Below are 20,797 nucleotides of genomic sequence, written 5' to 3' on the forward strand. Positions count from 1 at the left end.
CAGAGCAACGAATATAACTTTTGGCCTTGGTCCTGCAGAAGCAGATGCTGGAGACGCACCTCCCACCCAGAAGGGGACAATTCCCCCACAGCAACAACTCACTGCTGCAGCAGGCTATTATTAAGGTTTGCTGCTATGAAAGTTTGCTGCCCCAGCTGACAATCTTCCCATGTGAAGCTTAAAGAGCCCAGAATTCCTAGGAAAGGATCGCTCAGGGGATGTTATTTGTCTAAAGTGCACTGCCTGTTTGATACAGTGATGCTGCCGGTGAACTTACATGTGTTAAAATTGTTGCCAGACACTAGCAAATGCATCCCTCCCATCAGCAACACTTGCTCCACGTTCACACCTCTCTTCTGCAGCCCTGAGGTTGCAGTCAGCACTCTCCTGTTCCCATTTTCTCTTCTCCCCCTTCCCTCCTGCATTTTATTTATCACTCGCTATGAACAGTCCCTCCTGATGGCTTGACAAGGCACCTGAAATTGTCACGGCCAACATGTAGGTACAGGGGTGATGCTCCCAGCTCTGCAGGCAGGCGGGGTGAGCTCTGCCCAGGTCCGAGCAGACCCTGGCCAGCCCTGCTTAGCACAGCGCTCAGCCCAAGTCAGCAAACCCTGCAGGAAGGCATGCTAGGAGCTGAAGGCTGTGTTAATCAGGAGCACGTGGTTCCTGGCCAGCCCAACGTGTAGGCAGATATCTCCCGCCTAGCCTTGGACCATCCCGTCCATGTCTGTGTATTCACACAGAAGAACATTGGCCTGGGGAAAATGCAGTTGCAGAGGAGACCTGCAGAAATGCATGAGGCAGTTGGAGAGCCAGCTCCAACCAAAAGTCCATGGAAACCTGCTGCCACGCTGAGGTCCTCCAGGTATCAGTTTGGGATCAGATTATCCAAAGCTGAGCACCTATGTGTCCTTTGCAGCAGAGTTCAGCAAATTGGCTAATTCTCCAAAGAAACCCCACATCCTGAGGGCAGCTCTGGTGCCTGAACTCACCAGCCTGTTTTCCCAAGCAGATGCCAGCAGTAATGTCTCATTAGAATAACTGAGGAGTGTGTTTTGATAATTGGCACCGTAGATGCACTGACCTCCGCTTTTGTTTCACTGGAGTCTGATTTTTTGTGATTGCATTTAGCAGTGACTGCAAGGAGAACTGAAGGAGAGGAGGCAAGGGAGAACAGGGGAAAGAAAAGAAAGGGAAATGCGTCCGGTTGTGACAAGACAAGCTGTCCAGCAAATCTTACTACAAAGGAGAGAGATTTTGGAAGGATGAGTCTGAGCATTACTGACAATTGTTCTTTCATCAGTGATATTTAACTTCCTTCATTCCCAACTGAGTGCTGTTTTGTCTGAGGACTTAAATCCTCTCCTTCACTTTCCTTCTCTTCTGTGCGACTCTCTGCCCCCTGGGAGACCCAGTAATTCGTTTATTCCTCTGTCTCGTCAGCCTATTTCATCCAGCAACACCACTGAAGCGGGCTGGCACTCTCCCAGTAGCCAGCTCCCTTTCCACCTGCTTGTCATCACCCATCTGTAGTGCAGTGCCTTGCACACATGCTTGCCCTCACGAGCATGCACAGGAACAGGAAACATCTCCAAGAGCTGGATGCATTGCCCAGATGTGGAACAGACATGGCTCGGGGACAGGGAGCTGTGAGTGGCGTCAGGAGCTGGGGGTGTGCGCTGTGGGCTCCTGGCTGGAAGCAGGACACCTGCTAAAGGCATAGAGCTGTGGCTGCAAAACTGCACCTGGGGATTGGTGTGCCATAAAATGTGCAATGTGTGCATGCCAGCCTCAGGGATGGACCTCAGAGAGGAGCTGGGGGGAGCAAGGGACAAGAGAACGCACCCTTTGCATCCCTCCTCCCTCCCCTTGTGCCACCACCGAAGAGCAGTGACAGGGCACACTCCTAACGATTCAAAACCCATCAGAGACAACCAGCATCGATGCCATTTACCTTTTCTCATCATGTCTGTAAGATGTAGAGCTCCGGCCACTGGTCCAAATAAACATTTTAGAGGGTTGCCCAGTGTTGTTTTTGCTTGCTGCAGTGGGACGATGGAAGGACCTGGGGGAAGAGGGATAGTTTTTGTCACTGCCCATGCAAAGCAGCAGTCCAAGTTACTTCCAGTGTGCCAAATCCCCTGTGGCTGTGCCCAGCGTGCTTTGAAGATGGACCATTCGTTAACGTGAGGTGAGATGTAAAATAATGGGGATGGCAGAGCAGTGGTGGAAATGAAGGACACATCTTGTAAGCCCTTCCTTCCTGTAATAACTGTAGTTTAGAAGGTGAAGTAGCATCTATCAGCCACCAGCTAAGAAGTGTTTTTATGGTGATCACAGCCAGAAATGTGTTGTGTGTCCTTGGGTCTAATCCTCACTCTGGTGTTTCTGCACTGAGCAGGAGAGTGCAGAGCAGATGTCCAAGAGCTGGAGGCCACATCGGATGTTGGACCGAGACCGCTCCCAGGCTAAGCCCCAAGGCTCCCTAGTGCTGGGAAATAAAATTATATATTTATCACTGCTCCCTTGAGGGTGTCGTATGTGAGCTACCCAGAGGAAAGCCCAGCTGGCTGTGCTGCCACACCCCGAGTTCTGGAGCCAGCCAGAGGTGGTGGTGAACACTACCAGAGAGTCTGTTCTTATTTAAGAAAAACTTGGGCATGCATTAGAAGTAACCAGCAGCTTCTGCCCAGCTTCCTGGGCAGGGAGGGAGCAGATTCACAAACTCCAGAGCAAATCACAGGAGAGGGCCTGTCCCACCGAGGGGGTGCCAGTGGAGCAGTCGGGCTGTCCTTCTTCCCCCCGGGGTCAGAGTGATTTCAGACACTCCTCATAGTGCCAGTGCATTGCAGCAGTCCCTATGTGATTGCGTTAATGCTGCCTGCTTCATTAGCTGGGCAATCCAAGCTAACGGTCACTATTTAGCACGCAATTGCTTCCCTAATCTTGTGTAAAATCCTAACACTGATGGCATCACAGCAACCACTCCAGAAGTCAGAAGTGACTGGAGTCTGTGCTTCCTTTAGGTGAGGGTTAGCTCTGAGGTAAAAGCCTTTTGCAGACCAGTAATGTTAAGATCCCCTCCCCCCCCAAGGCTCTCCTTTGAAGACCTTCGTAAGACTTGTATAATGGCTACAACCTACATGACCGTCTCCTCCTGGGGAATACTCCCACAGGGCAGCTTATCTGCAAGCTGCTGTACATGGTGTGACTTCTGTGTACTGTTAGAGTCAGGAAGCTGGGTTGGACCTTGGGCTTTCTGCTCAGTTTTGCCTGAACAGGGTTGTTTCCTTATTTACCCTGTTTCATTATTTACCCTGTGTGGCATTGTTGCCAGAGACAGTCAAGAAGGCCAAGCTTTGGATTTTACAAAAAACACCCCGTTCTTGGCACTGGGGGTCTGTCCTGAATAAATGTACAAGGCTTGAGGGAGAGGCTCTGAGTACAAAGTGCACAACTCCTATGAACACATTTACACCTGTGCCCAGGGCACTTCACTGCTCTGGGCTGGCTTGGGAGCATCTCTAAGGGCCCGTGCCACCAACACCTCTGCCAGGGCTGACCCATCTTCTCTTATCTTCTCCTGGTTTTGTCTTCTTGAAGACTACCTTCTGGTGAATTTTATGGACCTCACTAGAAAACCTGACAAAGTTTCCACTAAGGAGTATCAGCATGTCTCCCACCAGCAGCAGCAAACACTAGAGGCCTGTGGTGTGAAGAGAACCTGCTGGGGCAGGGCCTGCTTCAAACTGCTCCAAAAGAGACATAATTCTGAGGGTGAATCTCAAAATCCTTAGCAGGTACTTTGGGCATTATATTGTGATCTGCGTGCCCTAATTCCACTTGTCTGTGGCCATAGCAGAAGAACAGTCAGAGTAGACAAAGAGACAGCAATAAGCTAACTCATAAAAGAAATGTATCTACATTAGCGGACAACAGTTACCACTTAGGGAACATTTAACGCCCTGGCAGCAACAACACTAAATCGTGAAGCAGCAACAGCAATATCAAACAGTGTATTTCTGCCCCGTGACCAGACCTTGATGTACTGCGAGCTAATGGCATGGTGCAGGACAGAGGGACATAAATAACCCTTCTCGTTGGAGTGTCTCTGGAGCTCTGGCTCTACTACCTGAATAACCCAACTGGCAGGTGACCTTGAATTCGGGTTCCTCGGTACGGGAAGGGAAAAAATGGACAGTGGGGAGCTGGTGTTAATGTACTGACAAACGTTTAGGAAGACTGATCGCTAATGATGTTGCATTAATGAATACACCTCTATTTCTAGACCTTTTTCTAAGTCTCCCATGAGCTCGGAGCTGAACTCTCCACCTAGGTTTTGAGCTGAAGGTTAACGTCCAGGATCCAGGGTGGTCTTGCTGGGCTCCCAGGGGACAGACATGGCTAAAGGAGGCTCCATGTCCAAAGGAGGAGAAGAATGGGGCTGCCAGTGACAAGTCATCACATGGGGATGCAGTTTAGCTGCATTTGGTTTTGTTTTTAAAGGCAAAATTTCTTTTAACTTGAGGCACAGGGGCTGCTGAGACTGGTCCAAAGTCTCCCAGGAACTCTGTGGTGGGCTTAGTGGAGAAAATAGCCTGAAAGAGGGTGGGCAGTCTCCTCTCCCCTGGTGAGGAGGGTGGACACGTGCAGATCCCCATGTCAGAGAGCAAAGGCAGAGCCCTGGTTCATGCAGTGCCAAGTCCCATCAGCGGGGCTGTCCCCTCCAGCTCCAGCTATGTGCAGCAGTGCCTCAGCTTCACACACTTCCAGAAAAGACCTGATCTGAGAAGTACATGACTTTTAAATATCCCCAAAGAGATGTTTCATTTGAGAAAAGCAGTGCTAAAACCCTGACGGTGTGTGTGGGTAGGAGCACACAGAGGGGAACAGGGAGGGCACCGACTGCCCTCAGGAAGCCACAGCAGAGAAGGGGATCAGAGGAGTGACACGGCTAGGGAGAGAGGTGAGGACGGAGGGAGATAAACAGCCGCAAGGCAGCACCCAGAGGAACAGCACAAACAGGCAGGGCAGCTATGGAGGAGCAGTTTTTCTCCCACCTAATTCCCTGAGAGGGTCAATCATCTTTTATCTCCTTTGAGCCAGTCCCCGTGCCATCGAGAGCACTGGCCGGAACAAAGCAAAGGCAGAGGCGATGCTGAAACAGCTGCCCATCGGGAACTGAATGCTCTGGCACTATTTATTTTTGAGTCCACATTTGGATTAGCTGTAAAGAGCTGTGTGGATAAGCAAGCAGGCAATTACAGCTGGGACGTGCTGCTCATGAATGGAAACGGCTCCAATCTGCTCAGGACATATTGAAATTCTAATTCAGTTAGATTCCTTTAGTTACAGCGCTCATCGCAGATGCTAAAAGAGATGGGATTAAAAAATAAATACAACTCTTATGTTGCCTTTGGTCTGCCTTCTCTGCTCTCCTTTCTCCCCTCCTCTCCTCTATTTTAGCTGTTGTTTGACTTTATTTTCTGTGGCAAAATAGAGCAGTCTGCACTTAGTAGCTTGTTAATTTTTACTAGGCTCTAGCAGCCTGCAGCGGGCTGAGCGTGTTCACTGCTGATGGGTGAACAGTCGGTGTGAATACCAGACCATCACTGAGGTTTCACATGTCACGTCTTACTAAAGACCATTACCAAGAGATGTCCTGCAGAGAAAGGGGATGACTTGCACAAGCACTTAATTGGCTTGTCCCTGGCTCAGAGCAGCGCACAAGTCCACCAGACAACGCTGCCTCCCTGGTGAGCAGGTTGGCTTCCTGCTTTAGATGTAGGTGTAAAGCTGTGTCAGCTTTAGTTAGATCTAAATCTAAATGTCTGAGATTGCCAGATGGGAGGAACAAGAGGAGCATGAGCTCGATCTCCCTGTTCACACTATCAGTGTCTTGGACCTGCTGGAGGACCTCTGGACACAGACAGATGTCCACAGTCAGGCTGGGAATAATACTGAACACGTTAGTGTGGAAACCTGGTTATCACATACACTGAGTAGAAATTACTTGTCTTCCTCAATACTAAGAAATGATCTTGATGGGGAAAGGCAGATTTAATAACCCCATCCTACAGATATGAGGCATGGAGATGTGAAGTAAGCACCTCTGTGGTAAATCAAAGAACCCAGTTCAGAGCTCATGAGCATGTTTCCTCTTTTTCTTAGTACAAAATGGTAAATTCTGCAATGTAAATACCCTGTGGTGATTTCTCACCCTTTCAGAACCTAGACTTCATTATCTGTAGCCCTTTGGTATTTGAATATGATCAGCTGTTGCAATCAACTTTTCTGACGGATTCATGTGCAGAGATCAAATCCAGCCTGGGGAGCAAACCTAGCAGAGAGTTAGAAATGAAATGGGCTACAGTAAGGCAGAGGATTAGAAAGTTAGGAAACACAACATAAAAGATAATAATGATGTGCACACACAAGAGAGAATAGGAACAGCTTCATTTTGCAGAAAAGTAGGCACAATATCTACCAAAATAGTTGTATGAAGTGGATGGGAAATCTGGGGGAGTCAAGTGAGTCAAATGACTATAGAGACAAGGCTGATGAGCTGGGCTTAGTACAGTGCTGCACCAGTCTATTAGGTAAAAATCAGTCTAAGCACTAAATCACCTGCTTTGTGGATGAGTTCAGCACATGATACACTGGATGGTACAAATGCAGACTTAGCCTCCCTAAAAAACTAATACCTTGAGAGCTTATGAATCTCTATATAGACTTGTTCTTGTAATATACTTTTTAGCATAAAACCAATTTTTCTTGAGAGTCAGGAAAAAAGATAATGAGAAAGAACAAAAAAGTCTCTATAAGGGAGAACAATGTGCATATGCCTTCTATGCAGTTTTGAGACAACAAAGGGAACAAAATCTCTGCAGTCCTCTGAGGCCAGCAGAGCACTCTGAACAGTGAAAGGGTCATGTCTCCAAAACAAAAGCCCAATGTATTTTGGTCTATAACTGGTCTAGAATTAAAACAATGGCAGGAGCAAGCACAGATACTTTCATTCCTCATATGCCAATAATCTATATTAATTACAGCAAGCATCCTGCTTCAAGCTATGTCACTGCAGTGCTATTAATGTTGAAGAGTATTGAGTTTCTAAGGAGGTGAATGTCTTTTTCTCTCCCTAATCATGATTACTTGGCTTAGTACTTGGGCTAAGCTTTTATTTAACCAAGATAAATGGATATTTCCAAAACCAGTGAGTTAACACTATGCATCACATTAATACTCTCTTTTCAGATTTCTTGCCTTGGATGCTCTTTTACGCAGCTGCTAAACACAAATAAAAATAAGAATAGGAAGGAGGAGCTGTGCAGAATTCTATATGGATTAAAGATTGAAAAATAAATAAATCTGGTTTTGACCCATTACTTCCCATTCTATTCTAGCATTTCCCCTTGATCTATGTAACATAACTATATTATTTTCTCCTATAATTTCCCTCTCTTGAAACATGAGTGCCCACACCACATTTCTGCAGACACCACCAGCCTCGCTGACTAATATTGTGTTGCTTTCTATTTGGAATCCCTCTTTATCATTTAAGCTTATGTGCCAATGCTGTAAGTTAACATTCAGAAGAGCAGATGGGGAATTAGAGGCAAAACTTCTGTCAATGGTAACGGGGTTTCCATGCTTCATTTCCCCCAGGGCATGGGGAATGTTTTCCTTTTCAACAGTGTTGGGCAAAACTGCCCCAAGGAACTCATAGTAGCAAGACCGGGTTCTGGCAACACATTGAAATAATCAGGATTTTCAGTTGTGGGATTTTCAGAGCGTGTGGGATATGTCTGTATTTTCTACTTTTAGGGAAACTTGACAATTGTCTCTTAATTTTCACCATTTTTTATGTTTTTATGAAATTTCCTGTTTCTACCTTTCCTAAGAATCCCTGAGCCCCAGTAATCGAGTGAATTACATTCAATCAAAATGAAGAAAATCTGTATTTTCAAATTGACCTTGAAGTCTTGTAGGTCATTCCCATCTCCTGTGGGATACAGCTGGTGTGATCTCATTATAATTGCATAGAATAGCACTTTTTTTTTTTTTTTTTTTTTTTTTTTGTTAAGTTTAACCAAAAGTGTTTCTCATAAATGGGTATTCTAAAAACCTGTTTGCAACTAAAAGCTAGCATTTGAATTCCTAAATTTGTTTAGAACAATTTAAGCAAAAATGCCTGGGGGCAAGGTTGCTAAGCTATCAGTTAACACACTGCAGGTGACCTGAGCTGGCCCTGCTGCAACACTTGTGTGCCTCACTGTAATACAGCATAGCAGGTAAATAAAAGCTGATTGTCTTCCTCCTAATGTGTTCAGAAGGCTTTTCTCCTATATTAATTTGATAGCAGTAATCCAATTACAGAAAACATCATCAGAAGCTGTTGTAACATGGATTGCATTTTTATTTTATACGTTGCAAAATGTTAAATTTCACCCCCCTCCTGCTTCTCTCCCTTACATTGGAAATGAATGTTGTGAATTCCCCATCTCAGCAGTTTTTTTTTTGAAAGCTGATATACAAGCTTAATGAAGTCTATCATTTCAATGCTCTTTGATATGCACTTCAGAAGAGACTGGATACTGGATTCTCTATCTATTTACAGCCAGGTCAGGAGCAAAATGCAGAAGCAAACAAGGGGTAGGGCAATGGCACAGAACTTCTCAGTGCCAGAGCAAATGCTTTACTTTAGCTTGTTACGTTCCCTTGGGACCACGTTAGTCCAGTCCCCTGCTGGACCAGAGTCAGATGTTTAAGAAACACTCCTTAAATTGGAAGGAAGTTTCAGTGTTTAAATAAAACCCCTGCTCAAAAGAACGCTCAAAAACTCAATTTTGACCTTCATGCAAACCAAAAAAAGAGATTTTCAGTGTCTGTAAGGATTTAAAATTGACGTGGAACATTTTGTCCAGTAGTAACTTATTGAATTCTTCATAGTGTATGTATTTATTATCTTCACCACTGCTTTAAATGTTCCTGCCTCACTCATCGCTGCTGGGGCAGCTCTGCTTTTGGCAGCCAGGTCCTTCTGGGGCTTTCTGGTCCCAGGCTAGGCAGGACATGAAGGTCACCACAGGGTGACAGAAGACGTTTGTCCAACCCACTGCTACACCAGTCCTACCAGAGGATGCACCACCAGTGTTAAGATAAAGGACTCACTCTGAGACAGCACACCTGGTTCTGCTTCTGTAGGTTTTGATGCAAAAAATAAATTCCCGTGAGGTATGCAGGTACTGGGCATTGGCTACTGAGCAAAGATATCCACATGTGTGTTCTTATGTGTCTCTGCTCTTACTCCGTGCCCCTTGCAGTAAACATAAACCAGTAAAATGACCCGGAAAGTCCATTTGGCTCCAGGAGTGCCCTGGCCCACCTTTCTGGTCACCTCTGAAAGAGCATCACCCCAAACATCACCTTGGCAGTACTGGGAGGAGTGCCAGCAAATGCAATAAATAACTGGTAGTATTTCCTACAGCATCTGTACTGTCACTTCCATGGAAAACTCGGAGCTGATTTAGGAGGACTTAATTGGGGTTCTGTAACACAATCATGGTGAAAAGCAGCACTGGAAGACCGCCCGTGGATTTCAGCAGATCAGATTCCCCGTAGTTAAACTAAATGTCATCACACCGCATGCGGCTGCTGATTTCAGGTTTGCTAATTTGTAAAACAATGTGAAGAACATGCTGCAGTTGTGAGCGGAGCAGCTGAGTTATAGGTACTTACACAGCACAGTAGGGATATGAATTCTGTTTATTGCACAAACCTGCCTCTATAATTAATAGAAATAGTAACTTTGGAAGATATGATTGCATTAGGAATTGCTTTTTTTTTTTTTTTTTTTTTTTGGAAGAACAGGATAGAACCACAGGACATTCTTGGCTTTTTCACATCAGTCCTGATCTCCTTCATTGTGCAAGGAGCAAAATTACCAGCAATGCCCTGTTGTTTGTAACAGACCATCTGTCACCATAATTGTAGCTTTATTTTGTTTTTCCCATACTTCTGGGAGAAAAGACTTAAACTTCCCCAGCTGCCTATCTGCACTGAACATAATAAAATGTATTTTAAAACCTTGAGAAACAGCCACAGTCAGTCCAAAGCCTGCTTAAACCCCAGCAGCTCTCCACTAACATTGGCACCTCCTGATTAAAACTGGCTTCAGGGTTTACCTAACAAGCTGCTAATGATCTGAATAACCATGACTCCTTCAAGGGGAGTTTTATAGGCCTTTCCCTCTCTTTCAGGAGGCCTAAACATACCAAGGTTTCAAATTGTGCTTTATTTATCTCAATGGTATGGCACAATAAGCACTGTTGATACTTTATTGTGGTGGATAGGAGGGCATGGCATGAAGCAGAGCTGATGTATGAGTTGGCTTAGCCATTGCTGGCAACAAAAAAAAATATAGCACAGGCTTCAGACTGGGTTTATTTTAAAATTTGGGACTTTTTAGGGACTGGAAGCAGGGACTGTCTGGAAAGGTGGTGTGAAAGCTGGACTGCTGCTGAGGGGCAGTGGGCTTCACCTTGCCTGGTGGAAAGCTTTGCCCCAGCACAGCTGGCAGCCTCATCCCTCTCGGGGTCAGAGGCATGGGAATAGGTATGTCAGAGAGGACTTATTTTCCCAATGGTTCATTGAAAAAATATTAATCTTAATATCTCTCTTACATGAAGTACATAGCGACCACTGAGCTGCTCTACAGAGGACCTTTTATTGATACGACTCCATAGCCAAGTGTAATGCAATTAAATGAGTGGATTTCATTACGTATATTGACAGGGTGTCACTGACGATTTCCATTCCCCCTATTATTTCTATAAATAAAGTCATGCCATAATCAAAAAATATGAACGTGCTAAGACCTCCATTAATTCTTCCCCATACTAATCTAAGAGCTGGGCAGATGTTTATTAATACCTTTTTACACTGCATTCATCAGCTGTTACCAAGAATAGAAAGGCTGAGACCTGATCTCATGCTGAAGGTTAAATAAGAGCGGATCTGCCTAAATCTAGACTTCTGATTGACTTTTTGACAATTTTTTCGTTCCATATCTAAATATCATTTAAACTTTTAACCTCTCTTTCTCTCTCTCTCCCTCCCGATGTGCTGTGGACCACTCCTGAAGCCCAGTGGTGTTCCCCTGGGAGTTCAGCAGCATGGAGTTCAGCAGTCCTTTGGCTGCATGCCAACGTCTCTTGATTTCAGCTGAGCTTGAGGACATCAGCCTGTGACCTGCCCTCTGTTTCACCTTCCTGGAAGGTATTTAAGGAGCAGAAGTGCTAGGTGTGAGCCCAGGTCCACCCCATTCAGAGCTAGGCCCTGGCTGGTGCCCGTTGATGGTGTTTGGGAGGACACCAGAAGAACAGAAGGTAGGGATGGATCTGTGCTGAGCCGTGAGGGTGCTGTAACTGACTGGTGGAACCTCACACACCCTTCTGGGTCCCTGTTGTTTGCAGGTTTCAGAGCTGGTTTGTCCTCTAGCCCAAGCCATCTCCCATTGTATCCTGCACTGGCTTCTCTGCCAAAGCAGCTCCACGATTTAATTACATTCTCTGTGAAAGTACTTTTTTCCTTCTTCAAATCCTAAAGAAGGAAATCTTGACTTCTTTGAAATGTAGTGCTCTTTAACCTAAGGTCACTCCCTGATCTTCTTCTCCTTCCCTATTTCTCTGGCTTTTTCTTTCTCTTCCCACTCTCCGTTCTTCCTCATCACCACCCGGGCCTGCTGGCTCAGCGCTGACTGCCTGGGCTGGGGCAGCTCAGAGCCTCTCACACTGCCTTTGGTGGGGCTGCACTGCTTCGTACCAGCAAAGCAGCTGTCCTTCGGCCTCTGCAGATGCTGCAGATGCTCTCCTCTGTGTGCAATGTCTGTTCCTACGTGGCCGTATCGAGGCAGCTCTGAGCTTCAGGCTGCTGCCAACCTTCCTGATGCGCTCAGGCTGCCTGGGGGAAAGGAGGCGCTTGATTTCTGGGGTAAGCCAACTGAAGTACAAACAATGCTGATTCACATCGGATGTTCACAGAAACAAAACGTAAGATACCCGTCTGTCTTACTGCATTGGGGCTGCAGTGGATCCATTTTCCTTATTTTAGGAGAAGTTTGAATCTTGCCAGTAAAACTCAGTGAACTTTTCCTGAAGGACCCAACCTCCCAGGCTATTATTATAATTTTTTGCAAGCTCATTGTATTTTCAGGTACACTAACATGGATGACATGAAATTGTACACGTCTTGTGATCTTTTCTCCCCTGATTACTGGGCTGTTTCTTTCCCTCATTTAAAGCCAAACAAAGGATGGCTGCTCCCATGACTGCCCTTTATTTTTGGGGGTAAGATCTAACGCACTAAAATGAGTGGGGCAGCTCTTGGTCTGAACCTGTCTTGATGTTTTTGGCTGGGCAGAACTTGAAACAAAACTAGAGCATGTTGTGAGCTGTCCAAGCCTGGGGCTGGCCTTTTGTTGCTGCTGCACCCAGCACCAAGCACCTGGGGAGTTTTGGTCTTCATCAGGCCTTAATGAAAAGTTTGAATAAGAATGTTTTCAAGATAGGCTGTGCACACTACTGTGGAGAATAGGCATGACCCAACGCCTATCCCATGGTCATCTATCCAAATCCTGGATTGATGAACTGGCTGATAAGTACTTTGACATACAAGTGGTGGTGGTCAGCCCAACCTACTGCTCCCATCCCATCCCATCCCATCCCATCCCATCCCATCCCATCCCATCTTCAGAGACAACAAAGGCAGATGGAAAACAGCTCAAAAAAACAACAGACAGGGCCCATGTCAAACTTCTGTTGACCTTGGGAAACAAGAAGGTGGGTGCAAAATTAGACTGCCTGAACCTGCAAAACATGTGTATGCAGATACCCATGCTGCTCCTCTACTCTCTCCTGGCTTGATTTCAATAACAGTACTCAGACTTTGCTTTGTATAAATTAATTTGAAAGTTCTGTAGAAAAATCAAATCAAATCAAAAAAATCTTATGTTGCTTCCACCACTTTTAGCCCCTGCCCATCTCCTTTGAGTTGGATGCTGCTTGTCTATTATCTTGTCTGCCACCTCTGAAATTACCCACTTTTTGTACTCTCTTTCCCTTTCTCGGAATTGCATTTGCAGAAATGTACATAAACACCTATTCTTCAGGTCAGCATTTCAGTTAGTTTTAAATTGTACATTTCTATTTCCTGGGTCTTTACTTATTTATTATTAGTTATACTGAGTCTTCTTCTGAGTGTTTGCATTGATCCTGATAACTCTGTTGGGTTCTTATCTGTATAAATAGATCAATAGCTTTTGGATTGCACTTTCTGAAGCAACAGACTGAGAGGCTTGCTTCAAACTTGAAAGCTTATGTACTGAATTTATTAATATAGCCAGCCATTATAAACATATGATCCATAAAATGACTTCAACCTCATTTAAAATAACTGAATTTTGTACATTTTCTTCCTGGCTAGTTATATTTTGCAGTTACCTAAGTTTAGTAATGCCTTTTTACTTCAAAGACTCCCTCAGTTCAACAGAGTGAAAGGGTACTACCAGGGTCATGATGAAGTTCTTCCTGGAGTTGACAGGGTTGAGATAATTGCGGATCCCAGCAGTCAGAGGGTGTGTGGAGCATCCTGGGCCCCTCAAAGGGACTAATCTAGTCCCTTAGGATCTAATAGGATTAATCTAATAGGAATCAATCTCCCATCTCAGATAGGAGATGCTCCCTTCTCTTAAACTGCAGCAGGACAACCCCCCCTCTACACTGATACTGAATTGAAGTCAGACACAAAACAAGACTTTCAATTTTTATCTCTAGCTTGCTCAGAAAAGACCTTTTTGCGCTGTCTTTCTCCAAGCCAATTTTGGGCTAAATAAGAAAACATAGTTCCACAAAATCTCAGTGTGAATCCAGCACAAACACAGCAAGATAATAGTGTAGCAAGATAAGGGGGATTAAGATTACCACTGGGCTTTTTTGAGAAACAGGGGGTGAAAAAGTTAATGGAATGCTCAAGTGGGAGATGTTGCTGGGACCTGCAAAAAAAATGATAGACCAAGATAGCTTGTCTTGGTGCACAGCAGTTGCTCCTTGTGAAACACCATTGCACAGCCAGCCTTTTCCATGTACGTTGAATTCTACATGGCTCATGACATGGAGCCTTTTGGAGTTCTGGGTAATGAAGCTGATAATTTCCAGCTGATGTACGTAATAAAGAAGTGGCTGAAGCACAATGATTTGGCCATTAGCAAAATTAGAAATACAACAGCTGGCAATGCAGTAGCATTCTCATTGCAGGGTGGGTGCTGTGTCTCCTGTTGGCTGTTCAAGGATCCCTTGGAGGGGGGGGTGTGAGGATTCATGCATGATTTGTTACCATTGTAACATGTACATTGTAACATAGGCTCTTCCTATCGATTACACCTCATTTAAGAAGGTCTGGTGGTTGCGTCCCACCCACTTGTGATTTTTCTGGGCCAATTTGGCTCTTGCTTAATGCAGGAGACAGCTCTGGTGCAAGCACGGCAGTGCCTCCTATGTTCTGCTTGCAAGAGCAGCACACGCTGAGAATTTGCTTGTATTGTTGTGGAAATTAGAAGCTACTTTAATCACCGTGGTGAGTTTGAGTGGAATATTCTGCAGAGACAATAACAACCACTGACAGTCCAAATTCAGTGGAGGCCTGATTCGGCTTGTATTGAAGCTGAAGTAATAATTCTATTGTACTTAATGGACACTGGCCTCAGACTCAAAAGAGTGCACTTCAGATTGAAGTTCTCTGCTTTTTGCAGAGATCTTATTAGATTTGCAGAGTTGGTATTAGATTTGCTCAGTGGTATGAGAACATTACTATTCCGTTAAATTACTTTTTCAGTTAATAATAAATTCTTTTCTACAATGATTTTATTTTTTTTAAGTCCTTTTTACCTGTTTGCCTTCAACTGCTTAGGGAATTCATTCTCTCTTTCTGTCTCAAACTATTACATAGTGCTACCTGGCAGGAGGAAACAACTCTTGTCCACTTCTCAGATGAGTACTCTGTATGCTAAACTTTTTGTCCCATGTGCAGGATGTCCCTGTTTTGCTGCTGGAACCAAACCAAAAAGACCCTCAAGAGTTAATGGGAAGCCTAAATCAAAACAGGTTTTGACCCCAAACTTTTCCAGGGTGAGGCTCAGCACTGCCTTCTGGGGGGAAGTGCTCCTCAGCTCCTCATAGCTGAGCCTTTTCTGTCGCAACGTGCAGATACACTTTGTGAGCACATTTCCAAAGAAACGGATCTCTGAGATCCGAACTGTAATATATTATTTGTAGTATTTACAGCCGTACTACCAGCAGTGTGCTAAGTGCCTTGTAAAGGCGGTGGAGGACAAAGTCCCTTCCCAAAGAGCTTAATAGTCATATTTTATTCAAAAAGAAAAATATCCATACTTTGAGCCTGTATGATACCGGATTAAAAAGGCTTTTCTCCTTAAATTAGCACACAGAAATACATCCCCCTGAGGGGAGCGGAGGAGAAAGCTGTGGAGCCTGACTGGGATCAGGGAAGATGCCCCCCCCCGCCCCCACCTCCCTGGCTGGTTTTCCCTGTGCAGAAGATGGATGGGGGCAGCGGTGGGGATGTAGCCCCCAGAGCCACCTGCTCTAGCAGCAGCCTGTGCTCCTGGGACATGACCAGGTCGCTCTTCCCATTAGTCAGAAGTAAAGAGGGTCTCAGACATGGTTCCCCCTCATTATTTTGTCATATCCCATTTACTTGCTATTTCTATGTGCAGCACATCACAGTGACAGAACCCTTTCTAAAAATATTTTAAATATCTTTTGTATATGATATCATTAAAGCCGAATGAAAAGTAAATCATAGCATCTGAAGACATCTTTGAGAAGAGCCTACATTCCTGCATCAGGTATTGTTGACGTTCAGTGGAAGTGGGGTACTTCTGCCCTAATGAGCTCCAGTGAGAGCGAAATGGAGCACACTGCTCAGGTAGGGAACAGCGAGGGCATCTGAAACATTTTTGAGGCAAGGAAGGCGAACCCACCATTACACACCGCAGGCTGAGAAGCAAAGCTGACGAGAGTTTTGAAGCCCTAAGTTGCAGCTAATTGCAGAAGTTTAATGTGTTTCCACATGAGTAAGGCTTGTAAGCACAGGACTGGAAAATTAGGATTAGCAAATGAGTAAATTAAACTGAAATTTGGGCAAAGGGATATGAAAGTAGATTTAAGTGCTTCAGCCATCATGGGCTTTGCCTTCCAATGACTTTTTTCCTTTGAAAACAGCCTATGAATTTGTACTGGATTTGAAATTGTTTCCATTACAGACACTAGAGATTTTGCAGGGAAATCTGCCGGCATTATGGAAGAGCAGTAACAAGAACACCACCAGAAGAGATGTAGGCTGAAAGTACTTCAGTTTTGATTTAATGATCTCGCTTTTGTGAAACGCTCAGCACACAAACAATTCCTGGGCTTCACTCCTGGCCACAACACAAAGACAAAAATACTCCATGCAGACCTTGCAGAGCTGCTCCTGGATCCTGAGAAAATATCTGTAACAGTCTAACCCCAAATCTACTGTACCTACCGAGCTAAATCTAACCCCAAATCTACATGTACCTACTGAGCTACAGTTAGATCCAAGGCTTCCCTCTCCAATTTGGGAGGTTAGATCATGCTGATTTCATCAACAAGGTCATTTTAGCACCCGTGCTTAATCCAAAATCTAGTCTGATAGTTGTTTAGGCGATTTGAGTAATCTCTTTAAGAGAATTAACAAGTACTGAAGTCCTAAGGAGCAATCTCTCAGCCCTGTCTGGAGCACAAGGATTTGAGGTCAGAGCTAGGTGAAGGGTTTTTTACAGCAGTCTGGAAACAAAACAAATTCTCTTTAGAGCCCAACTGCTTACAGAGAACAGAGGCACACAGCCTGCAAGTGATTTTAGGTTGCTTTTTGGGTTCAGCTGTTGGGCTGTTCTGGAGGCAGCCCAGGATGTGTGGCACTGATGCTGCAGTAAGGTAAGGCAGGGGCATGCTCCAAGGGATTCCCCTCTGAGCCACAATCACCAGCAGTCCCTGGCCAAGCAACACATGAATGTTTTGACGCCTTTCCAGTGTCTCACCGCATGCTGCCTGTTGGCCCTTCATGATACAGTGCTGGCCCTGGGGCTGCGTGTTGGGAGATAATTTCTAGTTAAGGGATAATTCACTCAAAGTCACTGATGCTCAGATAGCAAGCTGTTAATCTTCAGTAAGTCCTGGTTCAGAAATTAGTCCCATCCCCCCTCCCCCCCCCCCCCCCTTTTTTTTTTTGGATAAATACTTAAAAAGATTATCAATGGATATAAGGTCAAATGTTCATTTGAGGCTCTTGGGTAAAATTCTGGGAAGTGCTTTGAGGAATTGGCTTTGAATCCTTGCATCCAAAGCTACTCAGCGTGTTCTGGTTGTTGGATGGATCTGAAATAAACCATTTCTACATGCCCTTGGCTGAGAATACGTGGTTGACATCTCATAAGATTAGCCCTCCTCTTGCAGATTGCTCCAAGAAAAATAACAGAAATCCCACAAAAGCAGTGTTCCCACAAGGTTCCTATCACGTCAGGCAGAATGGCCAGGAAACAGCTCACGGCATTGTTGTGATATTAACCCTTACACCCTCCTTCTCCCCAAAAGACTGATGAAATTTTATCTAGATCCAGAAACAGAGGACGTCACGTTGGCCCTGCGTGGGTGGCTGCTGCGGATGCTCATCTCAGGCACCCTGCTGCTTCACAGCTGGCGGCGACAGATAAATTTATCAGTCATCTGAGCCAAGGTTCACCAGATGGAATTGCATTCTGCTTAGAGGGAATATTGGACTATTGCAGCCTCAAGAGTGGAAGTAGTTTTGGGTATTAAACTCATCTTAGCTTCCAAGCTTTGGACTGAGAGAGAATTCGGAGCATAAATGGGAATCCTGAGGCCAAATAACCCAAACCTGAGAGCACATAAACCAGCAGTCATACCTGGAAGCAGTATTACAGCTCACCTAGTGAGGTTTTACAGTGAAGTTTTCTATCCAAGACATAGAAAGCTTGTTATGTCTGTGTGGCTGATAAATTGCAACAGCAATGATTTTACCATAAAAAGAAACAAACCTCCCGTTAGACAAGTAAGAAGCAATATTAAATCTCATTCCTCTACATTCAGGAGACTTTTATATAGGGACCTAGTAATATTTTGGTATTTGGAAAAATGGCAGCTTAGATGAGTAAATAGAAGAACCTAACAGAGCATATAGCAATCTTCTTGGCAAGGCCTATAAAATTGAAGGTAAAAGATAAATGGCAGGTGTTGCCTAAAGTAACACAACAGTTACACAATGGACAGCCAGGGAATATGGTAAATACAAGAAGAAATTGTTGGTAAATTCAGCACACCCCTGGCAGGTCATTCAGACCCAGCAGAGGGGTTTAGGATGCCCGCTGCACTCACTGCACGCTGCTAACCACATCCCGGTGGCCTGTCTGTCTGTGGCTGCTGCAGAGGGGAAGAGGGGCCCAGAGGGTGCTAAAAGCCTGACTGTAATGCAGGCCTGACCCTGAGATACTTTCTTCTATTAATGCCAGACTGAAAATCTGGAGGTCTGAAAGCACAGTGAAAATGCATTACAGGCAAGCACGCAGCATTACACAAGTCATTGAATGTTCATTACTTGGTCTAACATTTGTTTCAGCACAAACTCTACCAGCTCCATGGGATCGGTTCCAGGTTTATTCCAGGGCAACACTGAACAGCTAGTGCCTGAACCAAGGGGCCTGTGAGGTTGCCAAAGAAAAACACCAGGGTTAGAAGCAGCAGTTGCTACTGCCTAGCTCGAGGGTTTGACGTGAATTTCAAGGAGCTGATCTGGTGGTCTCCATTCAGACTCCTGGACACTGAATCTTCCCCTGATCAATCAGAAGATCTCCAGGCCATGCTGGAGACCCTGAAGCCTCTGAAAGCTCAGCTAAGCTTTCAGATGATTATCATGACAGAGTTTTAAGTACAAATGCACAGCATCTGCCAGCATTAATGAAAGCCTTCCGATGGGCCTCTCTGTAATATTCATACTTTACCATAGCCTAAAAACACCTGGTCCTGTATTAAACTCATCACTATTTGCAGAAAGAAAATAACACATAAAAAAATCTGAAACAAACATAAAGCAATGAAATGAGAGAGACTTCCTTAGTGGATCTCAGAGACAAGGTGCCTAAGGGTGTAGAGGGACTACATAATTTACAGGTCGGGAATACACACACACCTACCATATGGGCATCACACTCACGTACCGTTAACTTTCTGCACGTAAGCACACAGAACTGGTGGGGTAGAATCAAACAACTATGCCTTGCTTCTTTTTCAACCCCTCGGCTGCAGACTGAAGCCTGCACAGACTGCAGGCTGCTGCTGGCAGCAGGCTCGCGCAACCCGCGGCTCGCACAGACAGCTAGCTCTCTTTGGTGGCACTTTCAAAGACTGGGTTCAGCTCACTTTGTGCCTGCGTCATGTGAGGAACTAGGAAGCGCTGATACTCGGTGTTGAATCATCAAGACGTTTTTGACGTAATATACCCAAATGTTACAGCTATACCTGAACACTGCTGGGAGCTGTAACAGCAGGGTTTATGGCTCTTAGTGCATAGCATGCTGCTACTAGTGACAGCATTAATGTAGATCTCCCAATACTAGTGTTCTTTTTTATTTAACACTACTAATAACATATATGTTCACATGCAAGTGGAAGCACGTGCTGAGGGCATTTCCTAGCAAGCCTGTGCCTTTTACTGCCCAGTCGTGCCTCGCTCGAAGCATGGCCCCGCTGATCCAGCTGGGGCACACACGGATGTCCCTGAGACCATCTCCTCAGCACCTGCAGCCAGATGAAACACCTGAAATTTCCACCTCCTGCTTGCTGTCCCTTGCAGTTGTTGCTAAAGTGGATGCTAAGCCTCTTACCTGAACTGCAGAGGTACAACTTGTGTATCACAAAGCAGAACAGTTGCCTTGCAAACAAGCTAACTTTTGCTACTACCCCGACTTTAGCCTTAATTGTAAAAATATATATTTTTTTCTACTTTGTGGTCTCTAAACACTACCTGCACTCACAAACTAATACAGGGAGCCAATGCCTGGTGCTCAGATGATAATAATTGTCGTTAGGGATCTGTTAAAATTAGTGGATGTATGACAAGGTAGAGCAATCAGCTGCTGTGGGGTTGCTGGCTCCAGGTGCTCACCATCCCGGCCAGATTGGGAGCAGATAAAATGCTCACCCAGGAGCCCTGGGGGCTGGTTTGCTGGGAGTAGTTTTGGAGAGCTTCTTGCTGAGGTGCTTTGAAGAAAACAGCTTTTGGCAGCGTTGGCCAGAAGAACGAGGAGCTGTGTGATATGGGGGAAGATGTTTGCAAGCAAGGGGGAAAGTATCATTTGTGTGACCAAGGTACTGCACCTAGTAGTCTGAAACTATTCCCCTTTTATCTGTTCATTGCTGCTTTGAACATTCAGGTCGAGTCAGGCTGACTGTATGTGCTTTCCTCTTTGTGCAGGCATGCAAGTATGGGAGAAAAGTGCAGAAGAGCATGTATTGATTTATACCTATCACTCTTTGACAAAAGCAGATTGTGGGTTCAGGGTTTTAGTTCAGCTGATGGACTGCACTAAATGCACCCTGGCTCTGCTGCTCTTAGGTATGGGTTATCTTTGATGCAGTCAAGTTGCCTTAGAAGCAGGGTAGAAGGTAAAACAGAGCCA

General features: G+C 45.1%; 1 protein-coding gene across 10 annotated transcripts in view; it reads right to left on the minus strand.

The window, feature by feature from the left end:
* Positions 1-20,797, minus strand: part of KCNMB2 (potassium calcium-activated channel subfamily M regulatory beta subunit 2) — a 126,675-nt gene that overhangs the window by 11,659 nt on the left and 94,219 nt on the right. For 8 of the 10 annotated variants that reach the window (XM_035334488.1, XM_035334489.1, XM_035334492.1 and 5 more), the window contains one exon: positions 1,958-2,068. The exons of the other annotated variants lie outside the window; for them this stretch is intronic. In XM_035334488.1, coding sequence (XP_035190379.1) covers positions 1,958-2,068 — 111 coding nt within the window. The remainder of the gene's footprint in view (positions 1-1,957; positions 2,069-20,797) is intronic. 10 annotated transcript variants of the gene reach the window in all.

The sequence above is a fragment of the Oxyura jamaicensis genome, chromosome 9 (genome assembly GCF_011077185.1).
Source record: "Oxyura jamaicensis isolate SHBP4307 breed ruddy duck chromosome 9, BPBGC_Ojam_1.0, whole genome shotgun sequence".
NCBI classification, from domain to species: Eukaryota; Metazoa; Chordata; class Aves; order Anseriformes; family Anatidae; genus Oxyura; species Oxyura jamaicensis.